The 21,132-nt window shown below is 45.6% G+C and overlaps 1 protein-coding gene across 1 annotated transcript; it reads right to left on the reverse strand.

Moving 5' to 3' along the window:
* Window positions 1-6,618: 6,618 nt before the first annotated feature.
* LOC146342366 (C-type lectin LmsL-like) lies at window positions 6,619-17,236 on the reverse strand. Its single transcript, XM_084807824.1, has 8 exons — window positions 17,225-17,236; window positions 16,651-16,736; window positions 14,939-15,045; window positions 11,922-12,013; window positions 10,376-10,516; window positions 8,776-8,886; window positions 8,471-8,477; window positions 6,619-6,698 (listed from the first exon to the last, which is right to left on the reverse strand). Exons 1-8 carry the CDS (start codon window positions 17,234-17,236, stop codon window positions 6,619-6,621), a joined length of 636 nt encoding a protein of 211 aa, XP_084663950.1.
* Between the last annotated feature and the right edge of the window lie 3,896 nt (window positions 17,237-21,132).

Genomic DNA, 21,132 nt, shown 5'->3' on the forward strand with positions numbered 1-21,132 from the left:
GAATGCAGAGTTCCAGAGAATAGAAAGGAGAGACAAGAAGGCCTTCTTAAATTAACAATGAAAGAAAACGAGGAAAACAACCGAATGGGAAAGACTAGAGATCTCTTCAAGAAAATTGGAGATCTCAAGGGAACGTTTTGTGCAAAGACGGGCATGATAAAGGACAAAGAAGGCAGGGACCTAACAGAAGCAGATGAGATTAAGAAGAGGTGGAAAGAATACACAGAAGAACTATACGGGAAAGATCTGAATGTCCCTGATAGCCATGATAGTGCAGTCACTGAACTTGAGCCAGACATCCTCGAGAGTGAAGTCAAGTGGGCCTTAGGAAGCATTAGTAACAACAAAGCTAGCGGAGATGACAGTCTTCCAGCTGAGCTATTTAAAATCCTCAAAGATGATGCTGTTAAAGTGCTGCACTCAATATGCCAACAAATTTGGAACACTCAACAGTAGCCACAAGACTGGAAAAGGTCAGTGTACATTCCAATTCCAAAGAAGGGCAACGCCAAAGAGTGTTCAAACTACCGTACAATTGCGCTCATTTGTCACGCCAGCAAGGTGATGCTCAAAATCTTACAAGCTAGGCTTCAGCAGTATGCGAACCGAGAACTACCAGAAGTACAAGCTGGGTTTCGAAGAGGCAGAGGAACTAGAGATCAAATCGCCAACATTCGCTGCATCATGGAGAAAGCAAGAGAATTCCAGAAAAACGTCTATTTCTGCTTCATTGACTATGCTAAAGACTTTGATTGTGTGGATCACAACAAACTGTGGCAAATTCTGAAAGAGATGGGAGTACCAGACCACCTTACCTGTCTCCTGAGAAACCTGTATGAGGGTCAAGAAGCAACAGTAAGAACCAGACATGGAACAACCGATTGGTTCAAAATTGGGAAAGGAGTACGACAAGACTGCATATTGTTGCCCTGCTTATTTAACTTATATGCAGAGTACATCATGAGAAATGCCGGATTGGATGAATCACAGGTCGGAATTAAGATTGCTGGGAGAATTATCAACAACCTCCGATACGCAGACGATACCACCCTAATGGCAGAAAGTGAAGAGGATCTAAAAGAGCCACTTGTTGAGGGTGAAAGAGGAGAGTGCAAAAGCTGGTTTGAAACTCAACATTAAAAAAACGAAGATCATGGCATCTGGTCCCATCACTTCCTGGTATATGGAAGGGGAAGAAATGGAAGCAGTGACAGATTTTATTTTCTTGGGCTCCAAGATCACCACAGACAGTGACTGTAGCCATGAAATTAAAAGACTCTTGCTCCTTGAGAGGAAAGCTATGGCAAACCTAGACAGCATAGTAAGAAGCAGAGACATCTCCTTGCCGACAAAGGTCCGTCTAATCAAAGCTATGGTTTTCCCAGTAGTAACGTATGGCTGTGAGAGCTGGACTATAAGGAAGGCTGAGCGCCGAAGAATTGATGCTTTCGAACTGTGGTGCTGGAGAAGACTCTTACGAGTCCCCTGGACTGCAAGGAGGTCCAATCAGTCCATCCTCAAGGAAATCAACCCTGAGTGCTCATTGGAAGGACAGATACTGAAGCTGAAGCTCCAATATTTTGGCCACCTAATGCGAAGAGAAAACTCTCTGGAAAAGACCCTGATGCTGGGAAAGACTGAAGGCAAAAGGAGAAGGGGACGACAGAGGATGAGATGGCTAGATAGCATCACCGATGCAATGAATATGAACTTGAGCACTCTCCGGGAGAGAGCGCAGGACAGGAAGGCCTGGCGTGCTATGGTCCATGGGGTCACGAAGAGTCGGACACGACTGAACGACTGAACAACAACAATCCTAAAGTAGACCCCCACTGAGATCATAACTGAGTTGGAAACTTATGGGTTGGCCACATGTTACAAAACTGATGTGGTAACATCTGAAATGCTACAGATAACTTGACTGCTCTCTTTTCAGGTGGAGTTTATTTGTGATTTATTTGATTTACACTCCGCCTTTCTACCAAAGAATGGCACTCAAGGCAGCTTACAAAACCATTTAAAATAGATTAAAACAATGAAACACATTAAGGACACGGTCTGATTGGAATGATCGTAAGCCTCCAAACTTGGAGGCTTATGGTCATCCAGTGCAGAGAGGGAGGAGCAGTGGGGGAGATCGTGGAGTCCCTACTCCACCCACTCTGTATTTTTGCTAGATGGGTTTTTTTGCCCATCTAGCTGAAGCACTTCAGAGGGGGAACAGGATAGTTTGTATCCCAACTCTCCAGTCCCTCCCCTCAGCGCCCCAACCACCAGAATGCCCCCTTTCCACCCTTTCTGAGGTTGCATTCCTAACCTCGAGGAGGCAGCCAGCATGGTTCTTTCCACACCAGCTGTGAGGGGGTGGGAGAAGCACGCATTCCTGGATCCGGTCAATCTGCTGTCTCCAACCTCATATCCAGGAATCCGAAATATCCTATGGCCTCCCCTAGGTGCTGTCTAGGGGCCATAGTAATGCTCCCTAAAATACAGTACAATAAAAACATAACAATTATTACAGAATTAAAGCTGAAGTACTTGCTGAAGAACTTCTTGTTCAACAAGAACTTGAAGAACAGAGTTGATGAACTTGTTCCAGTTTAGCTGTTCTGCAGGTTTCTACTGTAGTTCATCTAAACACATTATATAAGCTTAATTATACTCCCTTGAAGGAAAGGATTGCAAAGTGAACAGGCTAAGAATAGCCTTTCCTGGTTATCTGCAATTGTGAGTGTTTTTCCTTGCATGCTATTCTTCTTTTCAAATGCTACCAGAATACTTAGAGCCTCACATCTGGAGACAATAGCAGATCTTTACCAACCTGCCCAGTCACTAAAGTCATCAGAAGGCATGTTCCTGGTGGCTCCACATGGACCCATGGCCCAACTGGAGTCCACCAGGAAAAGAGCCTTCAGTGTGGTGGCACCCTTCCTATGGAATTCCCTGCCTTTGGAGGTCAGGCAGGCGCCAACGCTGTGTTGCTTTTGGCACTTCCTGACAACACTGCTATTTCAGGAAGCCTTCCTCAAGTGACCGGCAGCTTATTAGACTTGGTTTTATCAGAATTTTATCAGAACTCTGTTTATTTAAAAAAAAAAAAAACTGGTGATTTACTCTTTATCCTGGTTGCAGTTCACCACTCTGAGGACTTTGGATGTGGAGCGGTATACAAATACTGTAAATAAATAAATAAATAAATAAAATCTTGATTCAAAAACCACATCTGGTCTGGATATAATCCCCAAGAGTAAGAGTTCCAGAAGGCTTTTGTTAAAGGAGGATTACGAGCTTGGAATGGGGGGGGGGGTTGGGGGGAGAGATGCAGAGTTGTGGTATGTATCCATGGTTAAAGAAAAACAATAACAACCAAAGGTTTCCAGTGGGACTTGACACATACATTTGGTCACTCAGAAATGATGGCCTCACTTTAGTACAGTAGTATTTTAAGAGCTTAGTTCTTAAAAGTCTGGTTTGGAATCCTTGTGCATTCAACCGTGTTTGTGGTGCGGAATTAGGGTTGTCACTTTTTTTTTCCCCATGACAGGCTTCTCATGTTTAACAGCTAAATGGCAAGTAGGTACAACACGGTCCTCTCCATGGCTAGAAGTAGCTGTATCTCTTGAATTTGGCTGATGCAAATAGGTGAGAATTTTGCTTTGGTTTCTTTTTGGTAAGAGTTTATCAACATTCACTTATTTCTTCATTTATGGGATGGAAAGCACTTGAGATTTAAAAGAATCCAGGAGCAAATAAAAACCGAGAGATTCATCTATCCCTAGTTCAGAGCTGGGGGCAGATCCCACATAATCTTTTCTGCTGTGGGACCAGAATTATACATGTGGACAACATGATGCTGATATTACATATTGAGATTTACTTTTTCCCCAGGAAAGTCTGTGAGCAGACTATTAGGATGTGCCAGTTTCTGTAAATGGATCTCTTTTGAGCAGGGGGAGGGGATACAGACTTTTTCTCATCACAAGGTACATGTGTTTTGAAACAGCTGTGTGGCAGGCAGATATTCAATCTGCAACGCTTTTCCCAGTGTGGAGATGCAGTGATAAGTAAATGGTGGAACCTGGGTTTGTTAGATTTTACTCTCCCTTCAGAAAGCTTAGAGCAGCTTGAATGGGCACTTCCTGAAGGCCTCCCATCCAGCCCATAACCAGGCTGAAAGTTGCTTAGCTTTAGCAATATGAGAGCATCATGCGCCCTCGGACCAACCTCTCAGGCACCCTCCTGCCATTTAACTGAACATGCTCCTCGTGGAGGGGAAATAGTTCTGTACATAGAACGTGGGTGGATGGTTGAGAAGTAAAGGATGCCCTCCTGAATAACCTGTATGGGGGACATAGCTCAGTGTGATAGAACACATCTCCATGCCTGGCATGGAGAAGGTCCCAAGTTCAATCCCCAGCTTCTCCAGGTAGGGCAAGGAAAGAATCCTGCCTGAAACCCTCAAGAGCCACTGCCAGTCAGTGTTGACAATACTGGACTAGATGGACCCAGGGTCTGACTCAGTAGAAGGCAGCTTCCTATGTTCCTCACCTCGGCAGACATACCTAATAAGGCAGCTTCCTATGTTCCTCACCTCGGCAGACGTACCTAATACAGTTCATTCATGCTGTTGTTCAGCCTACTGCTGTTGTTCATGTGAACCTAGCTGAACCTCTGTTCCTTATGTGTGAGGGGTGTGCAAGAAAAAATGGTTTTGTTATTCCTCTCAGTTTCATGTGTTTATTCAGTGAAACATTAATGCATTAAGCGACATCTTTGCTGATTCCATTTCTTACTTCTCAACAGAAGACTCAGTTTAATCCTTCTCTCCTGCTGCCACCTAGTGGCATGGGAGAATTATAGGTGCTCTGTGTCTTTTCTTGCCTCTCTCATGACTCACTGCTGGCTTTCAGTAGTGCAGTGACCCTGGATGTAGGGGGGGGGGGCGCCTTTAGACAGCCATGCTTCTTATTTCCATTGTGAAGCCCACAATTAACATTTCTCTTTCTCCCCCGCACCCCGCAACTGCCACTCCATGTTATACAACTGCTTCTACATTCCTAATATGTTAGAACAACAAAACTGCTTGCCAACCCGGATGATGATGATGATGATGTGAGCATGTGTACTTTTGCATTTTCAACCCACTTAAATCATAGCACCATCACGCCTACAGGAATAAAATGGAGTTTGCTTCAGCTGCCCTGATGCCCTCATCACCTGCTACCTGTTGGTCTCTGGTTGGTCATTCAGGGGGGCCCTGGACTTTGGCCCCAATATCCAGCCCAGCTAATATCAGTTCAGCCTGTAGCAAGCGCAAGCCCTTGAGATTACTTCAGCAGTAATTATGTTTCCTGCAAAACAAAACTTGACCTCTTATTTGTTTCTGATGGGTTTTTTAAGACCAGTTTTCTCAAGGCCAGCCCAACAGCAGAAGTAACTTGGAACAGCTTTTCACAGGCTGCTGAAGAGTTCAATTAAAAAAAAAATGCATGGGCTTTGAACCTGCTATCTCTGTTTCCCACCCTCTATACCAGGGGTGGGAAACTTGGGGGGGGCATAGGCTGCATTCCATGGGGCACACCCAAAATGGCAGTTTTGCCACCAAATTTCAGTAGCAAACCACTGTGGTATGCAAAAGAGGTCAAATTTAGCTTGTTCTGAAGCTAAATTTATTTGACCCATTTAGTGCTCCATAGCTGGTTTTAGTGCTGAAACCAGCTATGGAGAAATGCAATGTATATAACTGCTGTTTTTCTGCAGCTTACTTTGTGTGGCCTCTGAGAGGCAATAATGTATCTGAGTAGGCCTGAGGCCTTGCTTTGTTACCATCAAAGGCCTGTGTAGTAGTTGCTTAGTGACGTTCTGAAGTGCAGGGGAGAGATTATCTTTTTGAATATTTATAGATGGGGCAACATTTTGTTGAGGCTCCCACTTCTTTTAGTTCTGTTTTCTCATTGGTTTTGCTGTTTCTTGTCTTGCATTGTTTTTCACTTTATCAGGAGTGGCAGTTGCCTTGAGTTTCTCTTTTGAGATGGAGGGTGTAGGGTATATATCCAAATAAATAAATAATAAAACATAGCATGAAGGTGTTCAAGATCAAAATGAAATTAGGCAACCCTTTGCTCACACATACACCCAAAATTCATGCTCATAAGGACGATTTTCTGAGCATTTAAGTTCTACGCTACAGCCACTGAAGTGGGTGCAGAGAAAATGTAGGGTTGAGAAGGTTTAATTTCAAAGGTATGTCCACACTACACACTTATATAGGTTTTCAACCACTTTGATTGTCATGGCTTCTCCACCCCACCCTAAAGGATCTTGGGAATTGTAGTCTGGTGAGGGAATGGAGAACCCACTGCCAAGAAGGGATCCCTTGGCTTGGCCACAGAATTACAGTTCTCATGGTTCCCTGGGGAGAGAGAATGACTGTTACATGAGTTAATGTCTGACTCTTTTGATGTGGGATAGTGTCATCTGGGCTGAGTGAGATCTGTGACGCTTATCCAAAAGCCTGCCCCATTGATCAGGCAAGCCCCCAAGAAGTCCTGAAGATCTCAGAAGCACCCCTCAGAGTCCCATTAATTTGAACCCATGTGTCTTGCAGTCACCATTGAGTCAACAGCCTCTCTGCAGTTCATGCTTGCAGATATAGGCATTCGGTTTGTGGCACTTTGCGTCATTCCACTGTGTGAATTCTATGGAACAAAAACAAAGTTCAACAGTTGGTGGATAGACTCCTCTCCCTTCCCATACCCCAAACACTAGCTTCTTTCCTCCAGACGGTACCGGGAGCTGTTTATATTCTGCTCTAACTTCACCACGTAAATTCAGATTGTAGTATTGAGTCTGTAATTCAGCATCCTGCAAATCTGAGTTGTGTTTAAAACAAGTTTCTAGCTCTCATGGCAGTAAAGATAGGTTTTACCTGGAGAAATCTCCAAAGACAGAGTAGGAGCTGAGTCTGGCTTCTCATGGCCAAGGGTGCCCTGTATACTTTTGGCCATTCCCCTGGCCAGCGGAAGCAAATAAGTTATGCCAAAGAAGTAATTTGTACTTAAGTTCCATTATTTATATACAGATTAAATGATTTTGCTTTCCTTGGAGCAGAATTGAGGGTATATCAACACGGAATGTTGATTTTTCTGTGTGCAGTCTATACATGGCCCTGTTTCTCTCCTTTGGAAGTTCTCCTTTGGTGCATTTAACAGAGCTGTGTAGCCACCAGATGCGTTAAGTACATTTCAACAGAGTTTCCTATTAACACACTATTCAAGTGAGAGCAAGTGGACCCACGTGATTTCGTTGCATCAACGTCCTGCAAAGTAGGATGAGCACACAAACTTGACCTGCTTCCCATGTAGCACTGCTTCCATTAATGCACCAATCACACGTATCATCTTCACATAACATTTAATTGCCAGGGAATAACGCTTCTCCGGAGGACGGTTTCAGAAATTAACAGCATTCTGCTGCCCATGTCCCTTTCAATTCTATCTGTACATTATTGGCAGTAGTGCTGTCCTGGAACTGGGGCTCAGAGGATTGAAATGCATGGACTTCTTGATTAGCAGGGATGATGATTTCATTTCCAACACATCACAGATTTCCTTGTTCCCGCTGAGCTTGGATGCAAACCTTGCGGTAGTTGGGGGGGGGGGATTTTCCCAGTAACAACATAATGTTGTGATCATTAGAGGCTGGTGGCACCTATTCTGTTCTGGGTTTCAGTCAGAACCAGCCAGAACTCTAAAGGAGCTATCTCTAAAGGACCCCTGTCCCCCATATGAGTTCAGCACCTTGGATAGCTCCTTTAGAGTTCTGGCTGGTTCTGATTGAAACCCAGAGCAGATTCACAGCCCCACTAACATAGGAGCCACCAGCCTCCACAGGTTGTGAGCTATCATGATTGTAATGCAAGGTAATTTGGGGTGGTTCGGTCTTGAGTGGGGAATTAAGCCCCATCAGCTTAACAAAAGACATATATAATGCACACACACAGAGGGCCGGATCACATGGTCATCGCAGCCCAGTATGGCTTATTTAAGCCAAGGCGGGTTGCAGCACGTGGCTGTGGCCATTTTGAATATTCAGCCCCTGGTAGGGAGTTGCCATGGTTTGCCGTGTCATTTGAGCCTGGGCAGCATGGCTTATTGGAGGCAGAAACAGCCCTCCAACAACCCTACAATAGGCCATGTGTTATTCGAGGGTTGTTTCCCCCTCCAACAATGCATGCTGCCCTGACAATGTGGCAAGCCATGGTCAGGTTGGAACAAACCACGGTGGGTTGTGGTGCTCATGTGAACCAGGTCAGTGTGTGTTTGTGTGGGTGTGAAAGAGAGAGATGGATCCACACAGATGCCTGAATTTTTGGATTCTCCTTGGGTTCATGGCCATGGGAACTGTAATCATGCGTGCCTGCCCTTCAATATTTACCTCTACACTACTGACTGGTGTACTCGAGGCTGACTGGTGTACTCAGTACAAAGGGCCAAATTAGACATGACATGGAAGAGCCATGAACTGGATCTCCTGCTATTTTTAACAACATTACTTACAGAATCCATGCTGTTTCTCTACATATGGCTAAAGCTGAGGAGGTATGTAATTGAATAGGAAGGCCTTCCTTCTAGAAGTAACCAATGATTTTTTACCTGCCTGTTCACTGCGGACTCTTTCCTCTGATGGGCATTTTGTTTCCAGTACATTGTCACTGTGAGCTCGTACTTCCACTTGCTCAAGTGCGCCCTCCTTGGGGACAGCTGACCCATTCACGAAATGCCTTAGTTCAACACAATACTCATTTTCCTCCAGGTTGTTGGGTGCCCCCACCATCCATGCTTTGTAGTTGTAGGTAGATTCATCTGACCATCTCCATTTCCCATTCTGTAGAATAAAGAGAGAAAGAAGTGCAGAGATAACTGTTAAGGAATGCCATAGCTTTAGATCCGCTGGCTCCCTGTTGCCTCAGCTCATGGCTCTGACTATGGCCTACACACCAGACCTGCACATCTTGCAGCCTATCAAACCAAATTTAGCCTATGAACTATGTAATCACGGTCTACCAAGGTTGGGCCTCAATAAACCTCTTGCTTTTGCTTCTTGCCTGAGACAGTAGGAACATAAGAACAGCCCTTCTGGATCAGACCAAGGGTCCATCTAGTCCAGCATTCTGTTCACACAGTGGCCAACCAGCTGTTGACCAAGAACCTACAAGCAAGACACAAGTTCAAGAGCACCGTCCTGCCCATGTTCCCCAGCAACTGATGTACATAAGCTTACTGCCTCTGGTACTGGAGAGAGCACATAGCCATCAGGACCAGTAAAAACATGCCACAAGACATAGCAGATGGGCCATAAACTGGGTGACAAGTTGTGTAGGTCTGATGTCTACAGCCCTAAATGGATTGGGTGACATTACATATCTGCAGAGCCACCTTCACTGCTGCAGTCCATGGTGACTTCTAAGATGGAAAGAAGAGGACCCTCGGTCATTTGTTGCCTGTGACTAAATGCAATGCAAGCAACCACTTCTAAGATGTTCTGTTTTCTGCCCAGTGAAATGCCTTTTGACTAAGAAAGGGGAGACACGATCATGTTGAATTTGGAAAGGTACTTTAAAATTATCAACAATATTTATTTTAAGTGCCTCCCCAAACTAATATTTTCAGAAGTATTTTAGAATGCAAACTTTTAAATTCAGAGACTGGAACTTCACTGAAGTGTGTGCAACGTTTGATTTCGGATGTATGTCTTCATGTGCAGTCTTGGCCCCAGCACCCAGCAGAATGGGGTAAATGCTGGGGGACCCCAGAGGATCCACCAGGACTGACACCGGGATGTTGTTGCTGTTGTTGATAATATTATTTTACACATTTTAACAGCCTGGTGCTCAAAAGAGAAGTTGAAAGGGCAGTCCAGTAGCCACCATTTCCCCCTCCCCGCAATGCCTCTGTAACCCACACCCAACTAGACCCACACTTCCACTGGGAACTGGAAGAATTTGGGAGAAAGAAGATGGCGAACACTGCAGCCACTCAGACCAGCACTTTCCCTTTGAGTGCCACAGTGGTGCTTTAGCAGGGCCCAGAGGGCATTCAAACCTGGCATCACCATCATTCATCTCTGCCAAGCCTTGGCTTGAGTGCTGATAAAACACCAGTTAAATTAAGCCCAGCCTTTGCCCAAGACATTTTCTAATTGCTCTCATGCATTTTGGCAACGTCACGAGGACTACAAGCATGGAGAGGGAGTGAATGCCAAAATTCTCACGATCCCGAACTCTGCAGTACATATAATAGATTTCAAACTGATGTATGGATATCCAAAGCGCTGCATACAAGAGACATTCTAGAGAGGTTTGAGAGATATTTACATGCCGGATATCTTGCAATCCAACCCAGACATCGCTGACTTCGGTCTGGTAAGCGGAGATGTGATCAGCTACCACAAGGGACTCAGCATGGGTGAGAAGAGAGGCAAGGTGGGTCCCACGTTGGTAACTCTGGCAGTCAATCTGGGCAAGGAGAAGAACAAAAGACATCTTAAATTCAGCTGATCCTTTCTGCATATACACCCAGGGACTCAAAACAGGTAGAGGTGTGGCAGAAAGACAGCTGGGAATGAGGAAGTCATTGGGGAAAACCTTGACTTTTCCTTGGGTTCCCAAAATTGCCTCAGGAAATCAGCTCTCTCTGACTCAGCTCCACCATCAGCATCTATGAAATACTAATAATGCTGGCCCGCCTTACAGGTTTGTTGTGAGCATGACTGACGTAAATGAATGTAGCATCCTTTGAACACTCTAAAGCCATGTATAAATGCTAAGTAGTATAATTACAAGCAGTACTGGCAGTAATTACTAGAAGTATAATTACCCCAGTAACCTTGGCTTTACAATTATGCCGAGTCATATAGGGTGGCCAAGTGTCCTACTTTACAGAGGAGAGTCCTCTGTATGAAGAGCTCTCAAAGCGCAGTCCTCTATTTGAAGGGCTGCCCGGTCCAAGTCTAGCTTAAAGCAGTGGAGGCTGGTAGCTCCGATTTCAGTGGGGCTGTGAATCCATTCTGGGGTTTAGTCAGAACCAGCCAGAACTCTACAGGAGCTATCCAAGGTAGAATCCAGCCCTTTAAAGGGCTATCTAAGTTCTGGCTGGTTCTGACTAAAACCCGGAATGGATCCGCAACCCCACCAAAATCAGGGCCACCAGTCTCCATGGGTTTAACCATAAAGGTGACCATAAAAAGGGAGACCAGGGACCTTGAAGTTCCCCATCCACAGTGAGCACCCAGGCAGCAGACTGAGCAGGCACACAGGTCACCTGGCCACAGTCTTCCCCACTATGGTGAGATGTACTTCTATTTAAATTAGAGCAATTATTTCTAAATGTACCGCTATGCCTATAAATCAGCATATGCAAAGCTTATGCAAATCTGTGTCCCCCTTAGTCCTCCTTTTTGATGACGCATTTCCTCTTCCTCTGCAACACAGAAGCGGCCACCCAACAACTCAGACGTCTCAGTCTGGGGACTATTGGATGCTGGTGAGGCCAGAGTAGCAAGCTAGAAGGGGAAGCCGCCAACCGACCTTCTGCAAAATAGCGCCACCTCTGTGGATGGTCAAAGGGTGGCATTGCAACTACCATCTCAGCAGCTGTCAGGTGATATCAGGGGCCAAGAGGATTCCACCTGGTCCTATACACTTCTGGTCTTGGCCTGGTTCCTGAGCCACACATGTCACTTTGGCATGGGACAACTTTCAGACTGTTCCTCCCTCCCTGCTTCCTGGCTCACCCAGAGGCCATCAGCTATCCACTGACCAGGTGGATACACAAAACACACTCCTTCTTTTGGTCTGTCATAAGTTCGGAGGTATGCCTAGCTGTTGGCTGTGGTAGGGTTCATGAGAACTAGCCTCTTACCTCAGCCTCTTGCCAGGTCATCTTAGTCTCAAAATATCCATAGCAGTTGCCCTGGTCTTGCAGCCACTCCCTGGCACAGGAGTCAGCTTTCACTGCTCAGGGGGAGACAGAAAAACAGGAAGGATGGAGGGGTAAGACAAGGACAGAGAGGAGTTTCCTTTCCAAATCACAGACATGAAGAAGGCCCTGCTTTTAACTGGCACCTGGTTAACACCAGGACTGGCAGGCCTAGGCTCCATGGGACAGCTGCCAACAGTCCAAGCCCTGAGGAAGAGCCAATGCTCACTTAAAATGCCAACTATAACCAGCCATGCCTGGCTCTCCTCTCAGTGCTGGAGCCCTGGTACTTGTGTCTGATGCCCACCATATTAATTCCCCACAATGCCTCTGGGACCACACCCTAGCATCATTCTGGGTATCTTACTTCAAAACCACTGAGAAACTCAAGAGAAACTCACCTCCCACTAAGGAGCTTGAAACAAGGAAGCTGACCAGAAAGGCACTTTGATAAACAAGAGACCTCATTTCTTTGGTTCACCTGGAAATACACAAGTAGAGATGTGACCAGGAGAGTGGAAGAATCACCAGGCTGCATGTCAGGTTGAGGCTTGCACCATGGGTGCCCATAACCAAATCCAAACCTACAGTGGGTCTTCTCTAACCTGGGGTCCCTGTGTTCAGATGCTGGGCCTAGAAGTGCACCATGGAGAAGACCTTGTTCTGTCGACCAGAAAAACGAAGATGGGCAGACTCTTATTATTTACACCAAGCCTAGCCAATCTGGAAGCCTCATACTTCCTGCCAATCACAGGGGCCAATATTGCATATTCTTACTCCTTTCTGTGCCTGAAAAAGTCCCAGGTAGCTCACTAGACTAGACTATATTCCAGGGATTTCCAGCCTCAAAGCATAGCTCAGTGGTAAAGCATATGCTCTACATGCAGAAGGTTGTAGGTTCCATCCCTGGCACCTCCAGTTAAAAAGGATCAGGTAGCAGCTGATGGGAATCCTCTACCTGAGGTCATGGAAAGGTTCTATCAGACAGAGTTGACAATATTGGATGAATATTGATGAATATATTGGGTGAATATTATGTCTGACTGGGCATAAGTCAATTTTCTATGTTCCCAAGCCATCCAAGTATCCCAGAGAGTTAGGAATGTAACATATTAAATTATAATGGGAAGTATATATAATATTTCTGCCAACCTAGCAGTTCGAAAGCAAGAAATTGCAAGTAGGTAAATAGGTACCGCTTCGGCGGGAAAGGTAACAACGTTCCGTGCACCTCGGTGTTCAGTCATGCTGGCCACATGACCACGGAATTGTCTTTGGACAGCGCTGGCTCTTCGGCTTAGAAATTGAGATGAGCACCACACCCTAGTGTCGGACACGACTGGTTGGGGACACTTTTACCTTTATATATAATATAAGGGTGGATCCAGATTTAGGACAGGCAACTGGGCTGTTGGAAACAGACCTCCTCACTCCCTCCTCCTCACAGCAGACTCTTCACCTCAATCAGGGAACCCCACTGAATGGGGTAAGATGGGTGCAGGGGGAAAGGGGAGTTCACTGAAAACTGGGCAGAGGCACCTTCCATAAGCAGAAGACATAAATTCCTACCAATATACAGCCTATAGATATACAAGTTAATGGTCTTGAGTTTGGAGTTAGCTGAAGCTATGATCCCTGGATTCTATGTGGCCTCTTCTTCCAGGAGGATAAGAGTAAGACTTGATTTCTGACTCAAAACTACTGACTTTTGGCCTAGGTCATTTTCAGCTATGTAAGATATGATGTACCTGCATATGTATCAGCTAGGGAAAGTATTAGAAGAACCCACATTTCACTCTGTTATTTTCTTGACTACAATCAATGCTATATTCATTGCATTTGTTAGTAAATCCAACATTTTGGTTAAGTAAGCCAGTGTGTTCTGAACTGGGTGGATTCTAAATGATCTTATCTTACCCTATATGTTAATGCATTGGTCTTCTCAGCCAATTACTGGGAAAGGGTATGCTGAACTTTGGGGTTGTTGTTAGGTGGTTAGAAGTTGGATCCTGGTAGATTTCTAACTCTGTAGTCCAATAGATCTCTCTTCCGTAGTGCTGAAAGGCCTTACTGCTCTTTAACTTAGTAGTTGATGGTGGCTATTGAAAGATTTTAGGGTAGATTTAGCTCCAGTGGTAAAAAAAAAAATACACCCCTCTAATCCAGTTTAACCAGTGACCTCCCTGGTATGTCAAGTTATGGAGAATGGTAAGGATTCTGCAAAGAACCCCAGGATCATCACACAATCCAGCATCCATTTTTACAGTAGGATGGTCAGTTTAAAATTCTTCCCATTTTACATATGGGAAACTAAGGTCAATGGACAGTGATGTTTCCAAGACCACCAACATTGACATAACAGTGGGTCTAGAAGGCTTATTTCCAAGATCTGGATCCAGCCGTATTTCATTGGCATTTGGATAGGTTCTTAAGGAGGCATGACTTGAGGGAGAAATGTGTTCAGTTTGCATTTAATGCAAACTTTCCTAATTTTGTACTTTCAAACTAATATGTGAAACAAAACTCAGTTATCTTTCAAAATTGAGACTTCTTTGAATTTTGCAATGGAGTTCTCCAATATGTCTACAAAAATGTGTATATTAGAAGGAAGTGTACCCAAAAATGCATATATGTATGTATGAAAATAACATTCAAAAAATGCATTGTATTAGAACTTGCAAAAATTGTTCATATGATACAAAAAAATTGTGCAAAAATACATGTACTAGAAGATACACACACAAAATGCGAACGAGTTTTGTGTATGAAACTTTTAAGAAAAAACTATCAATGTTTGGGACTAACTGAACTTCAGTTTGGAAAATGCTCAGCATTTGGGATGACCTGAATTTAAGACTGTAAAAATGAGAAACTGAGAGAAACCAAAATTGACAGATCCATCCATCCCTACTCTTAAGCAATATTTGGCCAAAGTTTATGGCCAAAGTTTATCTGCTCACCTGAGTCTTTCTGCTGGTTCTCTTGGGCTGAGGCTGTCTGCTGAGTTTGGTGGGCTCTCCGATGATCTCCTGATCTGTGCACGGCTGTAATATAGGCCTGAGAGGAACTTGATGAAACACGAGGGGCAAGAGGTTTAAGGAAATGTCTTGATGTACTACTGGCAACATTGTACCATGTGTGGCCCGTCAGCAGAGGGACTGATGTTTATCACAATTCCCTTCACAAATCACTCACAGAGTTTATCCAGAAGATGAGTTTGAAGCACATTGTTACCTCACGGTGTGTAGCCTTCACCCTTTTTCTTTTTAACCATGGATTGGATATAAATCGTCAACCAAATGTGCTTAGAATACCCACTCCACACCTCACCATTCAATCGGGGTGGAACTGGCACATATGGGAACATTGGGGGCATCCTCTACATGCTTTATTCCCTCCATATGTTCTCTGAATACCCAAATATCCAGATTTAGTTCATTTCTGCCACTTGTAGCCTGAATCCAAATATTGGGGGGTTTATCTACTATACATGTGAATTAGCTTACCAATGCAAGATGTTTGTGTTATCATCAACACTGCTTTGTGAATGGGCACTGTACTTATTTTGCATAAATTAAGGTTTAATGTAAGGGTCAAAGTCTGGATTTTTTCCCATTTTGTTTCCCTCTGACCTCACACTTACATTGGACTCAGTGGTCTTATAGGCCCCTTCCAACCCTACTATACTATTCTATGATTCTATGATTCTTTTTCTCTCTGATTCTGAATCCATGTGTGCATATACATACCTGCCAACGTAGATAAACCTTCACACATTCGATGAAATGAACTCCCACAAAGCTGATGCCATAATGAATTTGTTAGTCTTGAAGATGCCACAAGACTCTTTTTGCAACATACTGACACAGCTGCCCCCCTTGAAATGACCTCTGACTATCATTGTCACTAATGTGCATGTGTATATGAGACTGCTGCTATCGCACTACCATGCACAAATCAAGGCAAAAGTAACTGAGCTTTATTTAGCAAGCCAAGCAGAAGGCTTTAAAGGTTGAGCTGTCAAAAGGCTATAACGTATGCAAATATCGTTCTTGAAATGAAATATCCTTTCTCCCTTTGAAGGAAAACAGGCCTCAGGGGAATCCATTGAACCTTGCTAAAAAGAGACTGGTTTCGCAAACCATCCCTCAGGGTTTGATACTGTCGTTTGATGACAGTTTGATCCAATATGTTTCTCAACATGGACATTTGTGCCTGTAGCCACTTCTGTTCAGATGGTGAGGTAACTGTTACTCTGCACCCAAACGTGTTCTAAAAATCTAGGGAAGTGGGACTGTGGAAGTGTAGTAAAGGATGAGATGCAAGAGACAAGGAGATTTCACTCTTGAGAAAGAAACATGTGGAAGAGGCAATGAAAGGCACCATGGTCTAAAAGTTATTTTAGGGGGCTTTGAATGACTGATTCTGATGTTTAAAATGGATATTCAGGGTGAAATCCTACGGGGATAGTCAGCCACCTCCGAATTCAGAGGTGACCGACTATCCAATGCAGGGTGGGTGGAGTGCAGAGGAGAACTTCTACTCTGCATTCTGACTGTCCTGCATTTGTGGCTAGACAGCCAATTTCAGCTGTCTAGCCAGGGCAACTCAGAGCAGGGTGGTGAGACTGAACAGCCCATAGGAAGCATCGTAATAGTGCTTCCGCCGTCACCTCCTCTCCTGGCCCCCAGGAACACTCCCTTTCCCCCCGCTCTGTGCTGCTCTTCCAAGCGCGGGGCTAGGGATGAACTGCACCTCCTATGGGGCAGGGGGGAGTGGGAGGGGAGTCAGTTTTCTGGGAACCAACCTCGGAGCACTGGCTCCGAGCTCACTTACCAGAAAGTGAGAAATCCTATGGCCATCTAGTCACTGTCTAGCAGTCATAGGATTGAGCCTTTAGCTACTTTTTAATTGGTTGCTCTACCAAGAATGTAATACAACCTTTGGGCCTGTAGCAGCCATTTTGTTTAGGCAGCCTTTGTGGACTCTGAGATGAGCTCAAGCAAGGTCATGTTCGTGTCAACTAGGATTCCTTCTGGTTTGCTTTATAACACCTCTTCAGAGTTCTGTGAAATGAATCATTTGTGCGTAGCCTCTCAGCACACGGGGCTGCCAGTTGTCAAAATGCCACCACAAAAAGGGAAGAGCTGTGATGATGCAGCATTCGCACAATCAGTGGGGGAAAGAATGTAGTATGGGTTGTTTCCCCTACCTCCGCACATGCCGCTTATGCAACCGGCACTTACCTCATTACCCATGCCACGTCACGGGTTGCTGTGTCATCTGAACCCGGTGCATGGCTTCAAACCCACCCCACAACCCCATTCACATATCACTGGTAATTAGGTAAATGCCAGTTCCACAAGCAGCACGCGCGGGGCCTAGGAAAACAACCCATGCTGCATTTTTTCCCCTGCTGATTGTCCAAACCAAGTCACGGAGAAAATTGGAGGCCCGTCATGCCTAGCAGCTATGCACACAAAAGTCTTGCTTCTCAAAGCAGATCACTTCGCACAGATGGATAGTGTCACGTTCTTTCATCATCTCCCTTCGCAATCAGCACACTCCAGGAAACAAGGCTTCGGGCAAACACTACTTTACTAGTTAAGGACTAGCTACTTTGCAAATGTAGATTCTAGGAAACTCTCAGACTGCATAGAACCAGCTAATCCACACATCTATGAATATCAACAGAGGAGACGAAGTGGAAGTTAGAGAAGTTGCCAGCGGTCTGGGTATGAACTTTTCAGCCAGACTTGCTTTGCAGGGATGCCCCTCCCTTAGGGTGGTTCCCTCCTACGTTGGCTTCCATGAGTGGCCAACCTGGTGGAATGTCTGAGCCCTGCCTCTAACTTTTCCTGCTTCACTCTGCGATGGAGCCTAGTATCCCTCAAGTCATGCCTCTTGCTTTCTTCCTCCTCCTCCTCTTCCAAACCCTGAGTTCTCATGGTGGAGGAAAGGGGGAGCCATTCAGGCTGGGCCATCTGTGCATCAAGGTCTTGGGAAGGAAGTCTTGCCATATCTGGACTCACTAGGGAGGGTGCCGCCCTCTGTTCTAGCTATTCCCATTCTGATTCTGAATCTGAGCTTGCAGACATCTCCACATGCTTAGATTCATTCCTGACAGATAGAAAATGGCTGCCACACAACAGTTCCTCCACCCCATGCCCACAGAAAGTGGCTCTGTTACCTTGTGGAAGACCCATTTGTGAGCTCAGTTCCCCTTTCAGTAGAAACTCCTAGAATGAGACTCAGCATGAAGTAAATCTGATTTGAGATCATAACACAAGTTCAGTAAGGGAGCAGAATTCTCTATGGGACTTTCCATTAGTCTAACATGGTAACCCTATTCAGGCATTTAGTACCTCTGAATGCTGAATGCATGAAGGGATCAGCAAAAACATACAGGACTAGCCCCACACCCTGAAAGATGAATGTACCAACAATGTTCCCCAGACATCATGTGATTGGCTCATTCTGAAGGGAGCCACTTCTATATGTGTAGGGGTTCCTCAATGAGGACAGGAACTGTGCTGGCCAGGGCTCCCATCCCTGTTGGGGAAACCTCATGTGCACTGAAGCAGCTCTCTCTAGACTGAGCCAATCATTCGTCACATGGAGAGCATTGCTGGTGCATGCATTGTTGAACGGGTGTGGCTATCCCTGCACATTCCCTCTGGCCCCTTCAGCATTCAACAGCTAACACCAGAATAGGATTAGTGTTAGCCAAATGTTTTGATTGCCAAGGACGGGGTCCCTCCTCTGATGCTGATAAGGCTGCTAAGGGAGGGTGATTCTGAGCTGGAAAAAACAGCAGGCTAAATAGGCTAAAACCAGCCAATCTCCACCCACCCATTTCTTGCTCAGTTACAACGTACCCCAGGTTGCTTTGTGTTAAAAAGAAAGAAACGGAGGGGAAAGACTCACAGAATTCTGCTTAATGTGTAGTTTGAGCCTCAAGCCAAAAAAGTGTAATTCTGATATACAATTGAAGGTCTTGTTTGTTTATTTATTTGAAATTATTTTTAGTCCTGTCCTGTGCCACTGTTACACCTGATAAAGGTTTACTTTACTGTCTTCTCGGGGCCGGCAGAGTCCTTACTGTTAGGCAGAGTGAGAAACTACCTCTAGCACAGATCGAGGGTGGTGGCAATAGCACACTGAGAGCCAGTGTGGTATAGTGAGAAGAGTGTTGGGCTGGGAGCTGGCAGATCCGGGTTCTAGTCCCCACTCGGCCATGGAAGCTCACTGGGTGACTTTGGGCCAGTCACACACTCTCAGCCCAACCTACCTCACAGGGTTGTTGTTGTGAGGATAAAATGGAGAGGAGGAGGATAATGTAAGCCGCCTTGGGTTCCTTGCAAGAGGAAAAAAGGCAGGATATAAATGCAATAATAAATAAATAAATAAAGTGTGTTGCAGGCCACCAAAGTTGTGTGTGCAACATGGCTTGCTCTGCGCCCCCTTGAACCTGCCTGTCGCCCTCAAGGGCAGTGGAAGACGCTGACCCATTGCCAGTGTTGAACTAAGATTCTACCGCCAGTCCAGTGGGCTTCTGTATGTGGAACAGGGTGGAATGAGGAGACACCATCTTGTTTTTCACCCCAGGCAAGAAAATGTCTTGGACCAGCCCTGCTAGTAGGCAGCAGGGACATCTTCCACCAGGCCTCACTTTCCACAGTTGCAAGTCCCACAAGTGTAGGGATGTATGAAAGTTACTTACCTTTCCGTGGATTATGCTGATGCTTGGGGGGAGGTGTTCCATCCCTCCCCCCGGAATCCTGGCTGGGGGGGGAGGCGCTCTGTTCCTGCCCCCCGGAATCCTGGCCAGCCGGCTCCGCTCCGCAGGGATTCTGTGGAGCCGCCGGCCGGCTCCGCCAGCAGCCAGACATCCGGCCACTGGCTAGCAGGGACACAAATGGGGGTGGCTATAGCTGCCACCGTTTGCGTCCCTGCAGTCAGCCGTGATAGGCTACGTAAATGTTTATGTAGCCTATCATGGCTGATTTTTTTTAAAAAACGCACGTACGCAAATGGTGGCACCCATGGGCGCCGCCATTTGCATTCCTTATTTTGGCACGTCTTAGTCTACGTAAACATTTACATAGACTAAGACGGCGAAAATCAGCCGTGATAGGCTACGTAAACATTTCGTAGCCTATCACGGTGTGTGTTTTTTTAAAAATCTAGCCGTGATAGGCTATGTAAATCTTTACGTAGCCTATCACTTTTGTTTTGTTTTTTTTTTTTTTTACCTGGAAATGGCAGCGGTGGCAGCCAGTCGGAAGACCGGCCGCCGCCACCACCGCCGAACCACCACCGAACTGCTGCCGAACCACCGCCGGAGCCGCCGCCGCCAGGAAGATCCGCCTAAGGTAAGTCCCGTCCCAGGGGGGGCGGGGGGCCGTTCCGCCACCGATTTCAGGGGGCCGAATGCGCTGGCATTCGGCCTCCCCTAAATCCGTGGCAGAACTTTCGTACATCCCTACACAAGTGTCAGGTTTTATTCTGCCTTCCAATCTTAGGCAATAACAAGCAAACTGGATGAACACTGGTGACATTTGTTGCTATTTCAGGCTTTGGTTGCTGATCTGCATCATTAGAAGGAGCACATCTCCAAACACGCCCATCTAATTGGTTTCAAGGGGAAGTCCTTGGGCCACTTGGCCACCTGCACAATAAGAAGCATGATATATCTCTAGCAGCAAATGAAGGCTTGCAGTCCAATAGCCCTTACCTCTCACAAATCCATACAGAGTCTCATGGCATCTTATAAACATGAACAGATTTATTGGCATAAGGATTTGATAAAATGGGCTCTGGCCACAAAAGCCTTCTGCCGCGATAAATCTGTGAGCCTTTAAGGCGCCAGAAGAGTCTTTGTTGTTGTTGTTGCTATTGATGAAGCAGACTTAACACAGTTGGCTTCCCCGTCTGGGAGCGGCACTCATGAATCAGTTCAGTGGAGGTTGGTGGCTTCGATTTCGGTGGGGCTGTGAACCCATTCTGGGTTTTAGTCAAACCAGCTGGAACTCTACAGGAGCTATCCAAGGCATTGAACCCATTTTGGAGCTAGGGTTCAGCACCTTGGATAGCTCCTTTAAAGTTCTGGCTGATTCTGACTAAAACCCAGAATGGAACCAGACATAGCCCC

Source organism: Heloderma suspectum, chromosome 6 (assembly GCF_057233095.1).
Source record: "Heloderma suspectum isolate Gila_16-S chromosome 6, 16-S_ref, whole genome shotgun sequence".
Taxonomy (NCBI): Eukaryota; Metazoa; Chordata; class Lepidosauria; order Squamata; family Helodermatidae; genus Heloderma; species Heloderma suspectum.